We start from the raw sequence: 20,354 nt of genomic DNA, 5'->3' as shown, positions 1-20,354 counted from the left end.
CACCTCTGTAACCTCCTCCACTAAAAAAGAAAGAGCAGCCATTTCTACTTAGAATCGTCATTTTCAACCAAGGCTCTTCGTTAAATCACACAAGGAACTTTTTAAAACACACAAATGGCTGTTCCATTTTCCCTTTACTTCATAAAGGATAATAGTCATGGCTTCCATTGATTGAAGGTATATTTTATGCTGGGTGTTGGTTTACACTCTATATACACTTCCACATTGGGGTCTCACAACCGAGCCCCCTATTTTATAGAGGCAGCAGCTGAGGCTCAGAGAGATTGACAGTGGGAAGATGGCCCACACCCTATGCTTAAAGGAGCTGGCTGGGAAATTGTCCTCTTGACAAATGACTGTTAGGGGAACACCAGTTATTAGAGAAACAGGAATATGCACCCTTTCTCCCTGCTCTGCCTTAGCCATGGACAGCATTCAAGGACTGGCTATACTGGTGGTTACCTGCGACTCTGATAACTTCTCATTTCTGGAGAGTTACTTGTTTCCTATAACTTATCCCAGACTATCATGGACACACACACACAAAAAATGAATGCAGAGGCTTGATTTTCAATCAAATTACTCTGGATTCAATTCCAAGGAGTGGTACAGAATTGGTGTGACTAAGAGCACTCAAAGCCTCAAGCTTTTTACACAGCAAAATACAACTGATTCATGACTGGGGCTTATGAAGCACACAGAAAACATCTGATAAAATACACATTTATTAGAAATTTTTCAGCAGCATTATTTCCAGTTGTTTATCTAATCAAAGTAATTACAATCAGCACTCAAAATATCAGCAACAAATATTTTGAGAACTCTGGAATAAAATAATCAGTAGTATATGTTTCATTCATCCATCCATCCATCCATTCATTCATTGTTTAACAAATGTGCAATATTAGCACAGAGAGTCAGGAATGCTATTTGCTATGGGAAAGTGTATATTCCTGCCATGATTCCTGTTGTGCAGACTATACCCACTATTTAAGAGAAGAGCTGGAAGCCGGGCACAGTGGCTCATGCCCGTAATCCCAACTACTCAGGAGGCTGAGGTGGGAGGATCACTTGAGCCCAGGACTTCAAGATCAGCCTGGGCAACATAGCAAGACTCCATCTCTTAAAAAAAAAAAAAAAGAATTAAAGAGAAGATCTGGACTGTACAGTACATTCTAATATAAATGTACACATTTAGCCAAAGGGCCTAATAAAAAGCTTAATAAGAATGGTTTCCCTTTCTATTCAGGTTCAACTTAGGAAATAAATAGTGATTATAACGATATTTTCACAGAAACAAAAACCCAGTTGAGGCTTTGCTTAACTGGTATTTTGTGGGTTTTTTTGCACCTTATTTTATGAAGACACAGATTTGGTTTCAGAAATTCAGCTACTGAGCTCCAACTATTAGGGTAGGTGACCACCTTGAATGTCAGGTGAGGGGAGAAATTGCTCCAGGGTCCATCAGGCAGAAGAGCTCATTTAATTAACCACAAACTCAATGCAGGACACTGGCACTTAATGATATGGGATTTCCTCATAGACATCACAAATAAAAATGTTGCCTTGGCAGCTAGTGAGAGAACGCACATGAAACAGAGAGTTCTGGTTAGACAATGCCAACACACAGAAGGGCCAAACTGAATTGCTTTTTCTACCTTCTCTATTATCTGAGGAGTCTACGGTCAAGTCCAGATGTCTATACAACACATAGTGGCCCCTATCAACATACCCATTAATCATATTGACATATAATTTTGAACATTAATTAAGTGCTAATGTGTAAAAATGGACACAAGAGCGGGGCCTGGATTCCTTTCCTAGATAATTTTATAGGAAACATGAGTGGTGCCTGTTCTTTAGACACGGCTAAAGGTCCCGAGTCAATTCCTTTTCTTGTTGGATCATTTACTATAATGGTCACCAACCAAATTAGCAGACATCTTTATTAGCAAATTCAGTACCAGGATAATCTTTCCAAAATTTACAAATATACAATATATTTATAGTACTACTTTCAGACAACTTCAGTGCAAAGATATACATATAGTACATCGTGATAATTATTTGTAAAAATATGAGACGGCATAAGTAAAAAAAGACACACAGGATACTTCCAACTATAGGCAAACAGGGAAAAATATATTTTTTTCATAAAGTACTGAATGTTAACTTTTCTCATCTGTTTGTAAAAAATATATGTGCAAAAGTGTGTTTCCAATTATTCCCTAAATAGCTGGTATAGCTATACTTCAGAGTCTTCTTTAACAAGATTTGCAGTGTCTTTAAAAGTGTCTTCTGTTGCAGAATAGGTTGGAGCTGGGTCTCTTCTCGAAGGAGGCTTAGGCTTAGCAGGGAGAGAAGGTGATGGAGGTGGGGTCGCAGCAACACTTTCCTTTTGCTCATTCTCCATCTAAGAACACAACGTAACAGGAAGCAGCCATTTATTCCCCCAAGGTCACCATACACGGTTTTTCATAAAGAAGACTATTTGTGGCCACTCTGCTCAGAATAATCTAAGTGTGTGTCCAATTTAACCAAGCAAATAATTTCTAAGAAAAAATGTCTGTGCTAAGAAAAATTGTGAAAAATTACCTGTGCATAGATTGGATTTTCAAAGTTGGTAGTTTGTTTAGCTTTTCGTTTGAAGAGATTCCATTTTGTCACCTAAATGAAAAGGGGAAAACAAAAACCTCTCAGTAATGGAATTATTTTGTGGGTTTCTTTTCCTCCTGTCTCAATTTTAAATTTTCTTCTTACTGAAGGATAAAGCAATTTGGGACCTGGGACCATGTGATTCAGCCCATATGGTAAATTGTTCAATTCCTCCTATGGTCCCTGAACAGTAACTGAAACTCTCTGGGCTCTTTTCATCGAATGGTTTTAAACACTTCTTTGATTTCAAATTTATATATTACAGAATTTGTGCCATAGTATCTACAAGCAGATCACCTGGTTACCTCAGTACAGAGAGAACACATAAAACAGACACACACAAGATGCGCCTGGAGAAAAAGAGATTTCTGGGGCTGCCTGAAAATCAGGGGGAGATGGCAAAGCCAAACTATAACTCTTATTCCCTAAAGTAACATTATTTGGTCAACTCAAGAGTATCCCTTCTCCCTTCATCATTCCCTCCTGTATCATAATAATAATAATGACAAAAACATCTAACATTTATTGAGTGCTTACTATGTGTCAGGAAGTATTCTAAGAGTTTTACAAGTTTCTGATTTATTTTGGCAAACCCTGGAGGTAGGTACACTTATTATCCTATACTTGCTGAGTCACAGCAAGATTATACAACTAAATTGCAGGTAGAAGGGCAGGTAATGATTACTCAGGGGACCCAGAGGCCCATAAACTGGAGAACCCAAAGAGAATCACCCTGGACCATGGTGCATGGCCCATGCCTTACTGAAAAGTTGCCTGTTGTGCTGACTGCCAGATAAAAACCTGGTGGGAGACAAGGGAACAGCCAGCCTACTCTCAACAGGAGCTGAGGGAGCCCACAGGTTTTATGGGGTGTCTCCTACTCTGTGAAAGCAGGGGACCAGCCCGTGGAGGAGTGGGGAACACAGGGCTACAGAAGTAGAAGAGGTCTTCACTTTAACCCACATTCAAGTGAGTTCCTCCTTTGTACACAGTGCCCCCAAGGGGAACATGAAGACATTCGGGTCAGAGCCCTGCCTCTGGGCGCTTACAGTTAAGTGGGGCGGGCCAAAGTCTCTTAGATGTCATTGCTTCAAAATGAAATGGCTAACTTGGAGTTAAGCAACTACTAACAAGAGGAAAGGGATGGTTCCTTTCATTTTTGTCTCCTTGGGGGATCCTGTGCATATCAATGTAACTTCTGGAAAATGATAGAACTGAATCTGGTTTTTTTTTTTTTTTTGAGATGAAGTCTCACCCTGTCGCCTAGGCTGGAGTGCAGTAGCACAGTCTCGGCCCACTACAACCTCTGCCTCCCGGGTTCAAGTGATTCTCCTGCCTCAGCCTCCCGAGTAGCTGGGACTACAGGCATGTGCCACCACACCCAGCTAATTTTTGTATTTTTAGTAGAGACGGGGTTTCACTATGTTGGCCAGGCTGGTCTTGAACTCCTGACGTCGTGATCCACCCACCTCGGCCTCCCAAAGAGCTGGGATTACAGGTGTGAGCCACCGTGCCCAGCCCATGTTTTTAATTGTTAGTCTTTCAACATATTTATGGATGAAAGATACATTTGTGAGACTCTGGCATATTCAAATCAACCTAGGTGATCTCACCCAAGCGCCTCTACTGCTTTTAAAGCATGCTGGCTGTTAACTCAGTGCCCAGGAGGGAAGAAATACAGTGAGATCCCTGGACATATCATGGAAGACACATTTTAGAGGGTCTCAGCCTCTCTCTCTTTTTTTTTTTTTTTTTTTTTTTTGAGACGGAGTCTTGCTCTATCGCCCAGGCTGGAGTGCAGTGGCGCAATCTCGGCTCACTGCAAGCTCCGCCTCCCGGGTTCATGCCATTCTCCTGCCTCAGCCTCTCCGAGTAGCTGGGACTACAGGCGCCCGCCAACACACCTGGCCAATTTTTTGTATTTTTAGTAGAGACGGGGTTTCACCGTGTCGGCCGGGATGGTCTCTATCTCCTGAGCTCGTGATCCGCCCGCCTCGGCCTCCCAAAGTGCTGGGATTACAGGCTTGAGCCACCGCGCCCGGCCTTTCAGCCTCTCTAATGTAAAAAAGTAAGAGGAGGAACCAAGGTATTACAAAGGGGAAGAGAAAGAAAGGACTACAATTGGTGAAGATCTGCTCTCCTTTGAAAGAGCCTGTCAGTTTACATTTTGTTTCTGATAAGAGACATGCAGGTCAGAGGTTACAGCCTTCCCACCACGGTCCCCTTCCTGCACCAGCTGGGGAAAATCTCTATTTAGTGAAGAAGATCACTAGACTAGAGATGGACTGAGAAAAAATGTTGAAAATATAAAATAAATCTGGCACTAACTTGGGGTTGACTCAGGCTTGGAGGACCAAATATATGACATTCAAGCATCCATGTGTCTGTGGAAAATTAATCTTCAAAATCCATTTTTAATACAGCTTAAAGAAAAAATGTTTAGTCCCTTGAAAAATCTGAAACTGAAAATTCCTTTCTAGACAATATTTATGTATGTCTGTGAGTGTATGAGTGTGTGTGCGTGTGTGTGTGTGACATGAGAAGAAGAAATAAGGGAATTTGAGAAGGTGTACAGAAGCCTTGATACAGACTCTTCTCAGCATCAATTTAGTTCAAATTTTATTTTGATTTAAATAAGCAGAACAGAAACCAATGTTTAAGGTGATAATGAGACTGCCAAGTTATCCAGATATCAATGTTTATAGACTATGAAATTTGAGAAATAAAGATTGTATAAATGGTAAAATTTCCAACTACTCTTAGACTTTCATTTCTTTACATTACTTCACAAAATTGGTCATAGAATCTTAGAACAGAGCCATTCCAGATCCTAGTGGTTCTCAACTAGGAGTGAATGCACATGTGTTGGGGGAGGGGAGGTGATTTCTGGGGTCACACTGAATTAGGGGAGACACTACTGGAATTTAGTGGACAGGGACCAGAAATACTGAAATTCTCTGAGTGCATAGGACAGTTTTGTAGCACAAAGAACTGTCCCACTCAATATGCCAATAGTGCCCCTAGTGAGAAATATTATTGAGGACTCTAGCCCCAGAGGTAAAACAGTTTGTCCAGATTCAAACAGCTATATCTGGGATAGCTGCATATGCATTCATTAAAACTAATGATATACATTAATACAGAGTTTAATATCAAATATATTTATTGAATTTCTTCCTGCAGACCAAATAGCGTACTAATTGCAAAGGACCTGCAGGCATGTTTAAGAAGCTCCATCTAGTGGCATTTTTTTCTTTCAGTCTGCAGTATTAAACACCATGCCTGACACATCGAGGGGAATATCGTTAGTTAGATGATTGGTTGGCCAATAATGAATAGATGGATGATGAATGGAAAAAGAGTATGTAAATTAGTGCCATCTAGTGGTAAAAATCTGTAATAGCAGGAGAGCGAAGAACAGCTTAAAAGAATAAAGATGCATGCTGTAGAGAAATCACGGCACACAGAGACGATCTTTCATCTGTATCTTTGACACAGTGAAATCTTTATTCACACTGAGTCAATTTCTCAACTTAAATGTCCCTGGTCTGAAGATACTGGATCCAGAAGTCTATTTGTTCTTCTTTGTGACACGTCCTCCCATGTTACAAGGAACATTATTCCCAACTCAATGTTAGAATGTAGCTTTATTTGGTGGAAAGTTTTTCTATCTATCACTTTTAAAAAAATTATATTTATTAACTGTCAACACATCTTGAGATCTTTGAGCCTGTCAGAATCTCCCTTGTTTGCTTAAGGTTAATAACAACCCGGCCATCCCGAAGTTTTTCCAAATCTCACATTATTTCAGGAGTCAGCAACTGTTACCTGAGTTCCATCAGCAGCCGGGGAAGTTGGGTTTGTCTCTGGAACTATCTCAGAAGGGTTTATGGGACCTCCATAATTCTTATTATCCACATTTCCAGATACAGTCACCTGTGGACATATTAAAGGCCTTTACCCAATTTTGAAAGAATTTAGTAGTAAATAAATTTGCTGTAAAGTTTGTACCAACTCTGGCTCTTTTTGCCATCTTGTTTGCCCATAGACATCATCAGGCACCATTTTTATTGCATGACCCAGTAGGCCAGGACTAAACATCACTCCCACCGCCCCAAAATCAACAGCAGCAACCAGTAAGTCACCTCATACCTTAATCCTGGGAGGCAAATACGTCCCTCACTGGTCACACTCTCACTTATTACTAGCAATTTCTACTGTATTCTCTATACCTTCTTACTGCCACTGTTGACCAAATTTTTGGATAATGATACTCTAGTTATATACTGGAAGCCAAATCCTAGAAGAACAGCAAGAATATCTCCCCAATCTCACTGATGAACTGAGAATCCTGTCTTTGGATCTTAATAATTTCTTTGAATATTAATAAATCCTATCTTTGGAAATTAAGATTTCATAGTACCACTAAAAAGAGGTTGAATTTTTGAAAAGATGAGAATAATAGAATTAATAATCTTCTACATATTTTTCTATAACATTCATACAATTCCAAGGTTCCCTTTTAAGACCAAATTACCATGAATACATAATAAACTACAAGGTAGACAATTCACTCCTTTTCCTATATTTTCACATTCATTACTTGTTTATTCTCAAACTTGGATATGCATTTGTATACGTGGCCTCATTTTAAGTGAAGATGTCAAATGAAATGTCATATCTGTTTTATCATGTGATTAAAGTTTTCATATCTGTTTGTCAAAGGATCAGGGAAAATGCTTTCAAGATTTAAACATTTCTGATCTTAAAATCACAAAATATTTGTAAAATAAACATTTCTAGCTTCTGTATTAAAATGTGCCATATCTCGAGTTCAAAAGGAGCATAGGTGTTAACAATGACAGTTATTCATTGTCACTAAGGCCATAGTTGTTGTGACAAAGGAGACATATGTTTGCAGTTGACAAGCAGTAAAAGTGGTGCTGGGGCTATTGATGCAGACCTTATAAAAAGTTATTCCCTTCACCTATATTCCTATTTCATCTCCAAGCTCTTCTTAAAGATGACTGACTGAATCTCAAACATGCTTTCTTTACTATTCCTTTGCACCCTTCCTCCCAGCCTCTCTTCACTTTCACTTAGACTGACCCTGACACCCATCAGGCTCAGCAAGTTACCTGGGCTGTACTGCCACAAGGCTTCACAGATGGCCCCCATTACTTCAGTCAAGCCCAAATTTCATCCTCATCTGTTACCTATTTCGGCATAATTCTCATAAAAACACACGTGCTCTCCCTGCTGATCGTGTCCGACTAATCTCCCAAACCTCAATCCCTTCTACAAAACAACAACTCCTTTCCTTCCTAGGCATGGTTAGTGCAGTCAGAATTCTTACACAAGAGCCAGGACCGCGCCCTATAGTCTTTCTGTCCAAACAACTTGACCTTACTGTTTTAGCCTAGCCCTCATGTCTGTGTGCAGCGGCTGCCACTGCTTTAATACTTTTAGAGGCCCTCAAAATCACAAACTATGCTCAACTCACTCTCTACAGTTCTCATAACTTCCAAAATCTATTTTCTTTCTCCCACCTGATGCATATACTTTCTGCTCCCCGGCTCCTTCAGCTATACTCACTTATTGTTGAATCTCCCACGATTACCATTGTTTCTGGCCCAGACTTCAATCCGGCCTCCCACATTATTCCGGATACCACACCTGACCCCTATGACTATATCTCTCTGATCCACCTGACATTCACCCCATTTCCCCATATTTCCTTTTCTCCTGTTCGTCATCCTGAACACACTTGGTTTACTGATAGCAGTTCCACCAGGCCTAATCGCCACTCACCAGCAAAGGCAGGCTATGCTATAGTATCTTCCACATCTATCATTGAGGCTACCACTCTGCCCCCCTCCGCTACCTCTCAGCAAGCCAAACTCATTGCCTTAAGTCAAGCCCTCACTCTTGCAAAGGGACTACACGTCAGTATGTATACTGACTATATATGCCTTCCATATCCTGCACCACCACGCAAGAGGTTTCCTCACTACATAAGGGTCCTCTATCATTAATGCGTCTTTAATAAAAATGCTTCTCAAAGCTGCTTTACTTCCAGAGGAAGCTGGAGTCATTCACTTCAAGGGCCATCAAAAAGGCATCAGATCCCATCGCTCAGGACAATGCTTATGCTGATAAATTAGCTAAAAACGCAGCTAGCGCTCCAACTTCTGTCCCTCACGGTCAGTTTTTCTCCTTCACATTAGTCACTCCCACCAACTCCCCCACTGAAACTTCCACCTATCAGTCTCTTCCCACACAAGGCAAATGGTTCTTAGACCAAGGAAAATATCTCCTTCCAGCCTCACAGGCCCATTCTATTCTGTCATCATTTCATAACCTCTTCCATGTAGGTTACAAGCCGCTAGCCTGTCTCTTGGAACCTCTCATTTCCTTTCCATCGTGGAAATCTATCCTCAAGGAAATCACTTGTCAGTGTTCCATCTGCTATTCTACTACTCCTCAGGGATTATTCAGGCCCCCTCCCTTCCCTACACATCAAGCTCGGGGTTTTGCCCCCGCCAAGGACTGGCAAATTAGCTTTACTCACATGCCTCGAGTCAGGAAACTAAAATACCACTTGGTCTGGCTAGACACTTTCACAGGATAGGTACAGGCCTTTCCCACAGGGTCTGAGAAGGCCACTGCGGTCATTTCTTCCCTTCTGTCAGACGTAATTCCTCAGCTTGGCCTTCCCACCTCTATACAGTCTGATAGCGGTCCGTCCTTTACTAGTCAAATCACCCAAGCGGTTTTTCAGGCTCTTGGTATTCAGTGAAACCTTCATACCCTTACGGTCCTCAATCTTCAAGAAAGGTAGAACGGACTAACAGTCTTTTAAAAACACACCTCACCAAGCTCAGCCACCAACTTAAAAAGGACTGGACAATACTTTTACCACTTTCCCTTCTCAGAATTCAGGCCTGTCCTCGGAATGCTACAGGGTACAGCCCATTTAAGCTCCTGTATAGATGCTCCTTTTTATTAAGCCCTAGTCTCATTCCAGACACCAGACCAACTTGGACTGCACCCCAAAAAACTTGTCATCCCTACTATCTTCTGTCTAGTCATACTCCTATTCACCATTGTCAACTACTCATAAATGCCCTGCTCTTATTTATACCGCCAGTTTACACTGTTTCTCCAAGCCATCACAGCTGATACCTCCTGGTGCTAACCCCAAACCGCCACTCTTAACTCCCTCTTAAAGTAAATAAATAATCTTTGCTGGCAGGACTATGCTGAACCTCCTTAGGCACTCTCTAATCAGATGTCCTGGGTCCTCCCAATTCTTAGTCCTTTTATACCTGTTTTTCTCCTTCTCTTATTCTGTTTAGTTTTTCAATTCATACAAAACCGTATCCAGGCCATCACCAATAATTCTACACGACAAATGTTTCTTCTAAGAACCCCACAATATCACCCCTTACCACAAAATCTTCCTTCAGCTTAATCTCTCCCACTCTAGGTTCCCACGCTGCCCCTAATCCCGCTTGGAGCAGCCCTGAGAAACATCGCCCATTCTCTCTCCATGCCACCCCCCCAAAAATTTTTTCTTTGCCCCAACACTTCAATACTATTTTATGTTATTTTTCTTATTAATATAAGGAGGCAGGAATGTCAGGCCTCTGAGCCCAAGCTAAGCCATCGCATCCCCTGTGACCTGCATGTATATGCCCAGATGGCCTGAAGTAACTGAAGAATGACAAAAGAAGTGAAAATGGCCTGTTCCTGCCTTAACTGATGACATTCCACCACAAAAGAAGTGAAAATGGCCGGTCCTTGCCTTAACTGATGACATTACCTTGTGAAATTCCATTTCCTGGCTCATCTTGTCTCAAAAACTCCCCCCACTGAGCACCTTGTGACCCCCACTCCTGCCCGCCAGAGAACAACCCCCCTTGACTGTAATTTTCCTTTACCTACCCAAATCTTATAAAATGGCCCCACCCCTATCTTCCTTCTCTGACTCTTTTCGGACTCAGCCCCCCTGCGCCCAGGTGAAATAAACAGCCTTGTTGCTCACAAAAAAAATAAAAGATGACTGAGCAACAAGGCTGCAACAAGGAAATTTAGATATCTGCCCATCAACTCTAGAGACCGTTGTACTTTTCAGAAAAGTATCGCAACAGCAAGCGTTAAGACGTCCCTCTCCCTTTAATCCACCTCAAACCACATGCTTGGGATAGCAGCAAGAACCAGAGAGTGGGCCCAGTCCCCAAATTCCTGTATAACGACCTGACAATTCTCCACTCATTCATTTCACAAGTATTTGTAGAGAAGCTGTGGTGCTTCAGGCACTGTGTTTCCCAGGCCCCTGAAGGGACTCAGACCTCTCTTGCTCTGACACCATTCAAAATGAAAGGTTCTTGGTCAGCAGCCCCGGCATGGCTGCCAAACCTCCACCACTGTGCAACAGAATGGGATTCTGATTGTTTTCAAGTCTTATGTCCTTGGGTTGGTCCTGTTTCTACAGATAGGGCAGCTGCAGCATGGACCACTCACTATGCTTCCTTCCCTTTGGAGGGAAGGTTAGGAAAATCCTAAGAAGACATGACTCAATAGATTAAGATCCAGCGACAGCAGTAACTGAAAGAAAAGACGGTACGGTTTCTCACCTGGGTTGGCTGAACCACTTTGACAGCACTGTCTCTGGCTGAGTACATTGGGTTTTCAAATATTATGGGCTGCTTCCCCATTTCCATGACGAAGTCTTCACTCTGATGGCAGAGAGAGAGAGAGAGAGAGAAACAGAGAGAGAGATTATGCCATACTTATCTGGTTCACACATGAAGAAAGGTGCCTTCCTCACACCTGGAGGTAGGTGCTATGCCAAAAGTTACCCAAAAGGGAACTTGCAAAAAAAAAAAAAGCCAGCAAAACACAAGACCTCTATATGGCAAATTATTATGCAAAGTCACATAACATGCACTAATTTACCAACTCAAGGAAATGGAAACATTCTTCTTATATCCAAATTCTCTTAAATAACTCACTTGGGAATTGGGTCTGGGCAACAGAGAAAAGGATAACGGTGGAAGAAGAAAAGAAGAATAAGGAGAGAGGGGAAGGAAAAAGAATGGATAATATAATATTTTCAGGGAAGGAAAACAATGAAAGATTTGAGGGAGAGACAAAATTCTGAAAGTGGTTTCCCAATACTGATTACAGAAAGCCCCCTCAGTGCCAAGACTGTGGCAGCCCCCTCATAAAGTATTTCGTTTGGTCCTCCCAGGAGGTATTATTGTACCTGTTTTACAAATAGGGACAATGAGGGTCAGAGATATCAAGCTCCATGTCTATTGTCACATACTTAGTAGGTGGCAGAGCCGTGGTCTGGACCAACGCCAACTCTAAAATCACTGTTTATTTCATCACCATACATTGGCAGAAAAATATATGACACTAGGAAAAATGTAGTTCCCTACTCCTTTTATACACATAAAAGTCATCAAATAAAAACGAAATATCATGTCCTCCCCACACACCACCCTCAAAAAAACCCAGAAAGCTCTTCAATATTCAAGTTAAACTTCAGACTGTTCATGATTCCAATTCGACAGCGTGGCTTAGAGCTGGAGTAAATTCCAATTTTATTACCAATGTTTTTAGACACCTTTCAGCAACAAACCTAATGTTTCCTAACTTGTGTAGTGCAGACTTTATTCTGAGAGGCCTACTACTGTGTTTCAGTCTTCTCTAGGTGAATTTTATTCTTTATAAAAAGTATTTATTCTATAAATGACAACCTTCGAATAATCATTTTGAAACCATACTCACCATTGCCATTGACCTGTCAATAGCAGTCTCAGGTCCAAAACCAGACACTCCAATATCCATGTTAAGATCTGCCCCTGATCTGAAGGTCACCCCATTCCCATTTTCAGAGGGCTTGACAAGACTGCTTAAGCTGGAAAGAAGTAACCAAAACAGTGTCTTGTTATTTAAAACAACAACAAAAACAACAAATACAACCTTTCACAATAGTACCCTTTCCTCCACACTGCCAAATCTTCCTCAAATGTAATGCTCAATTCCCACTCTCAATTTACACTGTCAAATATGGTAGTAAGTTCCCTTAGCTACCTGGAAACGTTAAAGCACATTCCTGAACCATGAGATCTAAAAGAAAAAGAGTCCAGCACATAGAAGGATAAAGCCTGGGCCATCACATAGCTGCCTTTTCACTCCTCTCTGACCTGAACACCTACCAGTAGGCACAACCATTTGGACTACAAAACACAACTTGTCACTCAGGCTTTAGAGAAGCACTTGACTAAGAAGTTGTGATTTGAAGTGACTGCTTTACATCCTCACTATTTTTGTTTCTGTGGAATAGGTGAACTGCTTATTGTGCTTTTTTAACTTAGAAAGAAAACTAAGTCCTTCACATGGCTTCACATGAATTAGGCTTCAAACATCAACATTCCCCATAATGAAACTGACCTTGGCAGCTTGGGCAGAGCAGGCAAAAGGGAGCCAGTTCTTCTATAGTGGAAGAATCCTGCAATTGCCAGAGCTCCAATTATGACGATCAGGAGGATTGTCAACAGCACAGCTACTGCAGCTATAGAAGAAGAGAGCAGAGAACACATCAACACATGGGAGCCCGCAATCCTGGCAGAAACTGGGGGCTAGAACCACTTCTTCAAAGACTGGGTCAAGTAGAAAAGAAGCTGTGACAGCATTCAATGTAGGGGCCATGAGTATTTCCAGGTTGCTCACATTCTTAAAACTTACTTGTTCCTGGAGAGATGCCTTTTGAAAACGCCATTTCACAATATTTTCCAGTGTAGCCGCTAGGACACCTGAAAGGAAAAAGCAAATCATTCACTAGCTGTTATGTTCTTAGGCTTCTACTGCATTTTTCTGAGCACATCCTGAAGTAGAGAGAGCTTTGATTGCATAAATTACATGTTGAACAGACAATGTATCCTGCACGACTTCTGTTTATTCTGCCAAGAGAAGACAAGCAGAAAGAACAGTGCTCTGATTTTAGAAATTCACTTTTAACGGAGTAGCTGTGGCACTGATAGGGTGAGTCTGGTCATGAAAACCTATTGGTGTCTAATCTATGCAATGCTTCCTTAGAGAGTACAAATGGAAACCACGGTTATGTTTTTTTCTTGTATATGCTTTCATTGAATGCTTTTTAAAGACATCTATTTATCTTGCTCCATGTTGGAGTTTTCTCAACACAGTCATCTTCTTTCCGAATCTTCATCCCACTCTTTCTGCTCATCCTGAGTGCCTTGTACTAAAGCAGCCCTGCAGACAGCTCTTCTCCCACAGCCCTGTTGTAATCAACAATACCAGGTGAGTAGGAAAATGCTGCTGCCAATTCTCTAACTCCTTGCTCCCCAAAGTGTGGTCCAAGACCCTGTGGCCTCACCCAGAGCTTGTTAGAAATGCAGAATCTCTGTGCATGAGAATGGGCACTTGAACCAGGTCTCCACGGGATTCTTATGCACATTCTAGTTAAAGAAGCACTGCCTCAGTTCTCTGTAGACTCCCTCAAGGGAAGACAAGCTGGTTAAAATGTAAGAATTAGTGAACTGGTGAGGTTCCCATACTTGTTTTCCTGTCTACGTTAAGGTCTCATATTTCTCCAAAAGAGGCAAAGCCTATAGCTGGGACCTCAACATTCAGACTTACTTGCATTTGGGGAGGTCAGTCTCATCAAAATAGCAATTTCCTCCGTGCATGCACCTGCATGGGGGGGGCAGGTTGATAGGCAGTTCGATGGCTGCAGGAAGGGAAAGCCATGCAAGTGTTAGTCAGCTGTACTCAGCAGGGTGCCCACACCATGCAAACCGGCCCGGGTTAGGGGTGGGAGGAGGGGCGGGCCAGCCAATTAGTCTCCCTGTCAAAGCTTACCTTCCCCTAAGTCCAGTGAGTTTCCTTAAGGTCTTGGAGGGTAACATACATTTAATGGAAAGAAAGGGGGCAGTTTATAGAATTTTCCCCCAAAACAGTGGAGAGGTACTAGACTCTGGAGCACATATATTAATAGTTACAGGAAACTAGTGGTAAAATAATCTCTTAAAATGTTCACATTCTCATTTGAAGTTTTCAGAATTCTCCTCCGTGAACCCAGTTAAAATCAAGAGTTTAACGTAGGCCCACCTTGAAACTTCAACTAAAGACACCAAAGCGTCAGTAATTGATCAGTCCACAGGCAGTCACATAGCTACAGATATAGAGATATTTGATAGGCAGCTAGCTAGAGAGCTCCTGAGTTTTCAAGTCCTCCCAAACTGCCCTTACTCCAAGTCCCTGCTCCCAGCTAGGCCCGTACATACTCCCAGGATGTGCCTGATGGGGAATTAGTGCTTCAGTGTCTTATATGTTGAAGATGCTTAATAAGTGTAGGTCACATGTGTATATTATTTAAAGAGTCGAGACACCCTCCTGGCTCAGTCCTTCGGTCTGAGTCTCTACTCAATGTTCACTGTATCAGACAGGTCTTCCCTGAACACTATCTAAAGGAGAATCCCCACCCACCCCATCCTCATCCCTCTTCCCCTGCCTTTATTTTCTCCATAGTACCACATGACCTACTATATATTTATTGACTTCTCTATTTATTGTCCTCTTAGAATGTAAACTCAATATACACAGGGGGTTTTGTCTGTTTTGTTCAATTCTGTTACCTCCAGCACTTATAACAGTGCCCGGCACATAGCTGGCACTCAAGAAATCTCACTGGACTAATTGCTTAATTTTTTTTTTTTTTTTTGAGACAGGGTCTCGCTCTGTCGCCCAGGCTGGAGTGCAGTGGCTCAATCTCGGCTCACTGCAAGCTCCACCTCCTGGGTTCACACCATTCTCCTGCCTCCGCCTCTCCAAGTAGCTGGGACTACAGGCGCCCGCCACCACGCCCGGCTAATTTTTTGTATTTTTAGTAGAGACGGGGTTTCACTGTGGTCTCGATCTCCTGACCTCGTGATCCGCCCGCCTCGGCCTCCCAAAGTGCTGGGATTACAAGCGTGAGCCACCGCGCCCGGCCAATTGCTTAATTATTATACCAGACCGAGGCCCTATATGGAATGACTGCCACCATTCGTGTGCTTACTTCGCTTAAAGTTCTTTAAAACAAGAATCTTAATAAAATCCACTTGGCAAAAAGTTTAAATGAGAAAAGTAGTAGATGAGGTGACAACCAGGACCACACCGCTCCTACGATGTGAAATTGCAGTAAGTGCAAAACAATCTATCCACGGCATGGAACAAATCTCAAAGCCTGAAATTGTCATTTTGTTCCAAATGTGGCTCGAAATATTGGATCCCTACCAATATTTCCCCAGTAGTGCTGGGATGAGTGCAAGAGTATAGGGGAAGAGGGGAGACAAGAAGCAGTTTTTTCTCCCTGGATTCATTACCTAAACCTGCCAACTCCTCAGCCTGTTTGGAATGAGTCAAAGGGTGGTTCCTGGTCTAACTGCCTGCTCCCCCTGGTGGTAGAAGGTGGTTAAGCGTTTTCCTTTCCCCATCAGCTAAAACTGGGGAAAGGCCCCGAGGCTGTGAGCCATAAAATGGGCCGCTAGTGAATTGCAGGATGACTTTTTCACAGGCTTTTCCAGCACCGGATGCTAGTTAGGGACACGAGTTATTCGCCCCCATCCGGCTTATTAACTCCTTAAAAGAGTCATTGAAAAAAAGTCTTGCCAAGAATAGATCACCCACAGCGTTTGGGACTAGAATTAAACCACAGCTTCCTCATGCTGGTCTTCATCTCCTGATAATATAAAGTACTTTTCAAAAGGCAGCCCTTTTTCAGTTGTCAAAACTGAACATGGTTCTCTATCCTGAGGAGCTACAGTTAAGGTTGAGTGGATTCTGGAGCAATGGGAATCCAGCTTGAGGTAGAGGTCTTATAAAAACTCACTCTTCAAAATGTCTTTACAAAACAACACAGCAATAGATTTAGGGACACTGGGTCTATATTTCTGCAGATCTTAGCAAATAATTCTCAGCAGTCACTGGAACACAGTTCTGTTTGCCCCCTAAGTCCCACTCAACTCTGTTCATACCTCTCACATCCCTTATCCCTCCTTCCAGCCATCCCCACTCTGCTGCAAAGGATCCAGCATACAGGGATTCTTCTGACTCCTGAAGGCAGCAGAGGAGTGCTCCCAGGCCCCCGTGGCTGCTCAGGCAGTGCTCCTACCTGCATCACACTCAGTGGTGCTCCCCTCTATAAAGGTGGAGCCTTGGGGACAGGCACAGCTGTATCCTCCAGGTCTCAGAAGGCAGAGGTGGCTGCAGATCTGTTTGCAAAGGTTGGGCACTGGAAAGTGGATAAGAACAGCAGTTAGGTCCTGACAGAATGAATAACGTGAATACCCAGCAACTGGAAGTGGCTCTGCCAGGTGACAGCAGAGCGTAGGCAGCCTCTCAATACCTCTAGTCCACATGTCAGCTGGCTACTCACCCTCATTTACACTATGATCTCTGCCACCACACTGCAGTGGGATAGTCCCTCTCTGGGCCCTCTGGCCAATTTCTGTACCACTCACATTTTCTATTGGCATCACTTATCTTCTCTGCTGCCCTGAGAGGTTTGGTAGGTGGGTATCTAGTTCACCGCCTAACCTCAAAATCTACTCAGTGCTAAGCAACTTGAGATGGTTCAAAAGACCAGTGAGATCCACATGTTATGCCAGCATTTGTCACTACCCAAAACTGGACAGATCATAACATATGGTCTATCCAAAGTATACTGGATGTGATTTCCACCCCAACCCTCCAAGGAGACATTTCTTCTGGGGTTCAGTTACCTTAATTGCAAGAAAAGGGAATTTAGAGCAATGATTCCTCATAATCACCTGGGAGCTATTCAAAACTATTGATGCCAGGCCAGGCGCGGTGGCTCCCGCCTGTAATCCCAACACTTTGGGAGGCCACTTTGGGCGGATCACGAGGTCAGGAGATCGAGACCTGGCTAACACAGTGAAACTCTGTCTCTACTAAAAATACAAAAAAATTAGCTGGGCGTGGTGGCAGGTGCCTGTAGTCCCAGGGAGACTGAGGCAGGAGAATGGCATGAACCCGGGAGGCGGAGCTTGCAGTGAGCCGAGATCGCACCACTGCACTCCAGCCTGGGCAACAAACCAAGATTCCATCTCAAAAAACAAACAAACAAACAAGCAAAACCTATTGATGCCCATTCACAGAGATTCAGATTTAAATTGGTCTGGGATAGAGCTCAAGTATTATCATTAAAAGCTCCCTAGGTAAGTCTAGAATCTTATTAATTCTACCTTAGCATATATTATGATTTATCCAAGGGTTGTACTGGAGTGGATAATCTTTACATTCCTTCTCAGACTAAGATTCTGTGATCCTGATTGTCCGTCATTCAAGATGTAACCACAAAGCATAGCTATAAATTAGACATCTTCCAAAAGCCTCCATCAATATCTGTCTCATTACCATTTCGTCGGCGCTCCAGAGTGGAGCTTTTCAAACTTGAATGTGCTACCAACCACCTGGGGAATCTTGCTAAAATGCAGATTCTGATTCAGAAGGTCTGGGGTGGGCCTGAGAGACTGCATTTCTAGCCAGCTCCCATAGGATCCCAAGACTCCTGGCCCATGGCCCACACCCTGAGAAGCAAGGGACTGGAGCAGCGGTTCTCAAAATGTGGTCACTGAACCAGCAGCATCAACGTCACAGGAGAACTTGTTAGAAACGCAAATTCTTAGGCCACCTCAGGCATACTGCATCAGAAGTGCAACAGATGGGGCCCATAATCTATGTTTAACTAGCTCTCCAGATAATTCTGAGGCATGCTCAAATTTCAGAACTCTTGGTTCAAACAAGCTGGGCTGGGGCTGTACTCCCCACCCCACCCCCACTCCACCGGCACTTTCCAAAGGAGCCGCCCTTCCCTGAGCATCAGCTGGCTGAGATGCTTTTCCCTCAGGGGCAGCCTCCACACTTTCCTCTGCCTTCTCCTCAGGGTCCAGAGGCGGTAGGGAGGGGCGATGGCCTTTCCAGGTGTACTGTGCCTTCCTCTCCTACCTTTAAAATTGCCAAGTGTGAGAGCTGCAAGGGCACTTAGGACACAAAAGCTACTCTGTTGGTAGGGTCTGGAGTATTCTGGAGTGTTTTGGAGAGAGGTGATACTACTTCCAAAACAAGGAAGCCATGCCCTAGAAAAGGCATTTGCCACTCCTGTCATCTCATGGGAGTCTCAGCTTTGAGTTGCAATTTTTCAAGGCTGATCAGGGTCTCAAAATATCAGCAGACTCAAGACGATCCCCGATTCCACCCATGGCTCACATATGGGGACAGGAAGGGAGTAACTTGTCAAAGGCCACATATCCATAGCATTCAACCTGGGGCTTTGGCATACTGAATACTGGGCCAATATAGCAAGATGCTGAGTTTTGGGTTGGATAGAATTGAACCTAAAAATTATTTCATTTCTGAGATTAAAACTCACCCATTTGTTATATGACTTAGGCACACAAGTTACTAAATCTGTCTCAGCTTCAGTTTCTTTATTTGAGATGAGAATAAAATGTCTTTATAAGGTTTGCAAGGTCTTTATAAAGTAATTGAAGTAATAGATGTCTGAATTAACACTGAAGAGAGAATTTGACATAAGAACTTAGTAAAAGGCTATTTCCTGTCCTCACTTCCCTTTGCCTTTCATCTTGCTCCATACACTGCTGAAGGATGAATGAGTGCACAGGTAACCTGAGGAAGCAGGGCCCAGAACTAGGAAAGAGAGACAGAGGGGAGCGGGTAGGAATGCACATGACTGGCCATTTTAAACTAAGACCTACATATCTCATGTTGACTTGACTAGCCTAGCCTTGCAATGGGAAGGATAAGATTTCTGATGCCTATGAAACCCATTTTGTGACTTGTTAACCCAACTCACACTTAGCAGGGGACTGACGTCTGCTGGATTCTGTGGCCTAGAAGTACATATCCATAACTCCAAACAACAATGAGGGCTAATACATTTTTACTTACCTGCTGGTGGTTTGCATAATTTCATTTGACCTCCAATTTTATCTTTCTTTGGTTAAAATGGTTAAAACGTCCCTCTCCCCCAGCACATGTACATACACACATACCCCTTTCACGCACCAAGAGATTAGCCTGTTGTTATCTATCGCCATCTTCCAGCAATATAGCCATTATTTTGAAATAAGGTTTCCAAGTAATGAGGAGCATCTTATACCAAAGTTGGTGATTACCTGACTTATTGTATCTGAGTTGATGAAAGATTCGAACTTGAGTGAGCCAAGGGTTCACTACCAGCGTTTTCTCTTTCTTTCCTTGCCCAAATTTATTTTGTTTCCATACTTCTCCCTTTTCCTTAGATATCCAGTATAACTGGTCTTCAAAGATGTCCAGGCTGTAAGGGTTCATTGCTGCTTACCCACAGGGGAAAAACAAAACAGAAGGTTATTGAAAAGAAAACACCCACTACACCCTACTACTACTTCTAGATCTGATGTCATTCTGCTTGAATTACTCCCTCATACAATGCCTTGAAGCTCTGGGAATATTCAGGCTGACTATAGATACATGGGACTGTGAAAGTGTGCTGCACTAGGAGGTCAAGAAGATAGAAATTAAACCACATTGATGTCACCACCCAACACCAATCACAGGGCCCTAGCTCACTTTCAAGTTACTGATTTTATTGCATTTTT

General features: G+C 42.8%; 1 protein-coding gene across 1 annotated transcript in view; it reads right to left on the bottom strand.

Moving 5' to 3' along the window:
• Positions 1 to 707: 707 nt before the first annotated feature.
• Positions 708 to 20,354, bottom strand: part of LRP2 (LDL receptor related protein 2) — a 227,500-nt gene continuing 207,853 nt past the window's right edge. Inside the window, exons 70-79 of the mRNA XM_032753385.2 lie at positions 19,893 to 20,069; positions 16,847 to 16,966; positions 14,332 to 14,422; positions 13,417 to 13,484; positions 13,123 to 13,243; positions 12,457 to 12,586; positions 11,295 to 11,396; positions 6,484 to 6,591; positions 2,596 to 2,667; positions 708 to 2,413 (exon numbers count right to left, since the gene is read on the bottom strand). Coding sequence (XP_032609276.1) covers positions 2,246 to 2,413; positions 2,596 to 2,667; positions 6,484 to 6,591; positions 11,295 to 11,396; positions 12,457 to 12,586; positions 13,123 to 13,243; positions 13,417 to 13,484; positions 14,332 to 14,422; positions 16,847 to 16,966; positions 19,893 to 20,069 — 1,157 coding nt within the window. The 3' untranslated portion in view covers positions 708 to 2,245. The remainder of the gene's footprint in view (positions 2,414 to 2,595; positions 2,668 to 6,483; positions 6,592 to 11,294; positions 11,397 to 12,456; positions 12,587 to 13,122; positions 13,244 to 13,416; positions 13,485 to 14,331; positions 14,423 to 16,846; positions 16,967 to 19,892; positions 20,070 to 20,354) is intronic.

Source organism: Hylobates moloch, unplaced genomic scaffold, assembly GCF_009828535.3.
Source record: "Hylobates moloch isolate HMO894 unplaced genomic scaffold, HMol_V3 SCAFFOLD_1, whole genome shotgun sequence".
Taxonomy (NCBI): domain Eukaryota; kingdom Metazoa; phylum Chordata; class Mammalia; order Primates; family Hylobatidae; genus Hylobates; species Hylobates moloch.
This window is presented reverse-complemented; position numbering and strand designations above follow the sequence as displayed.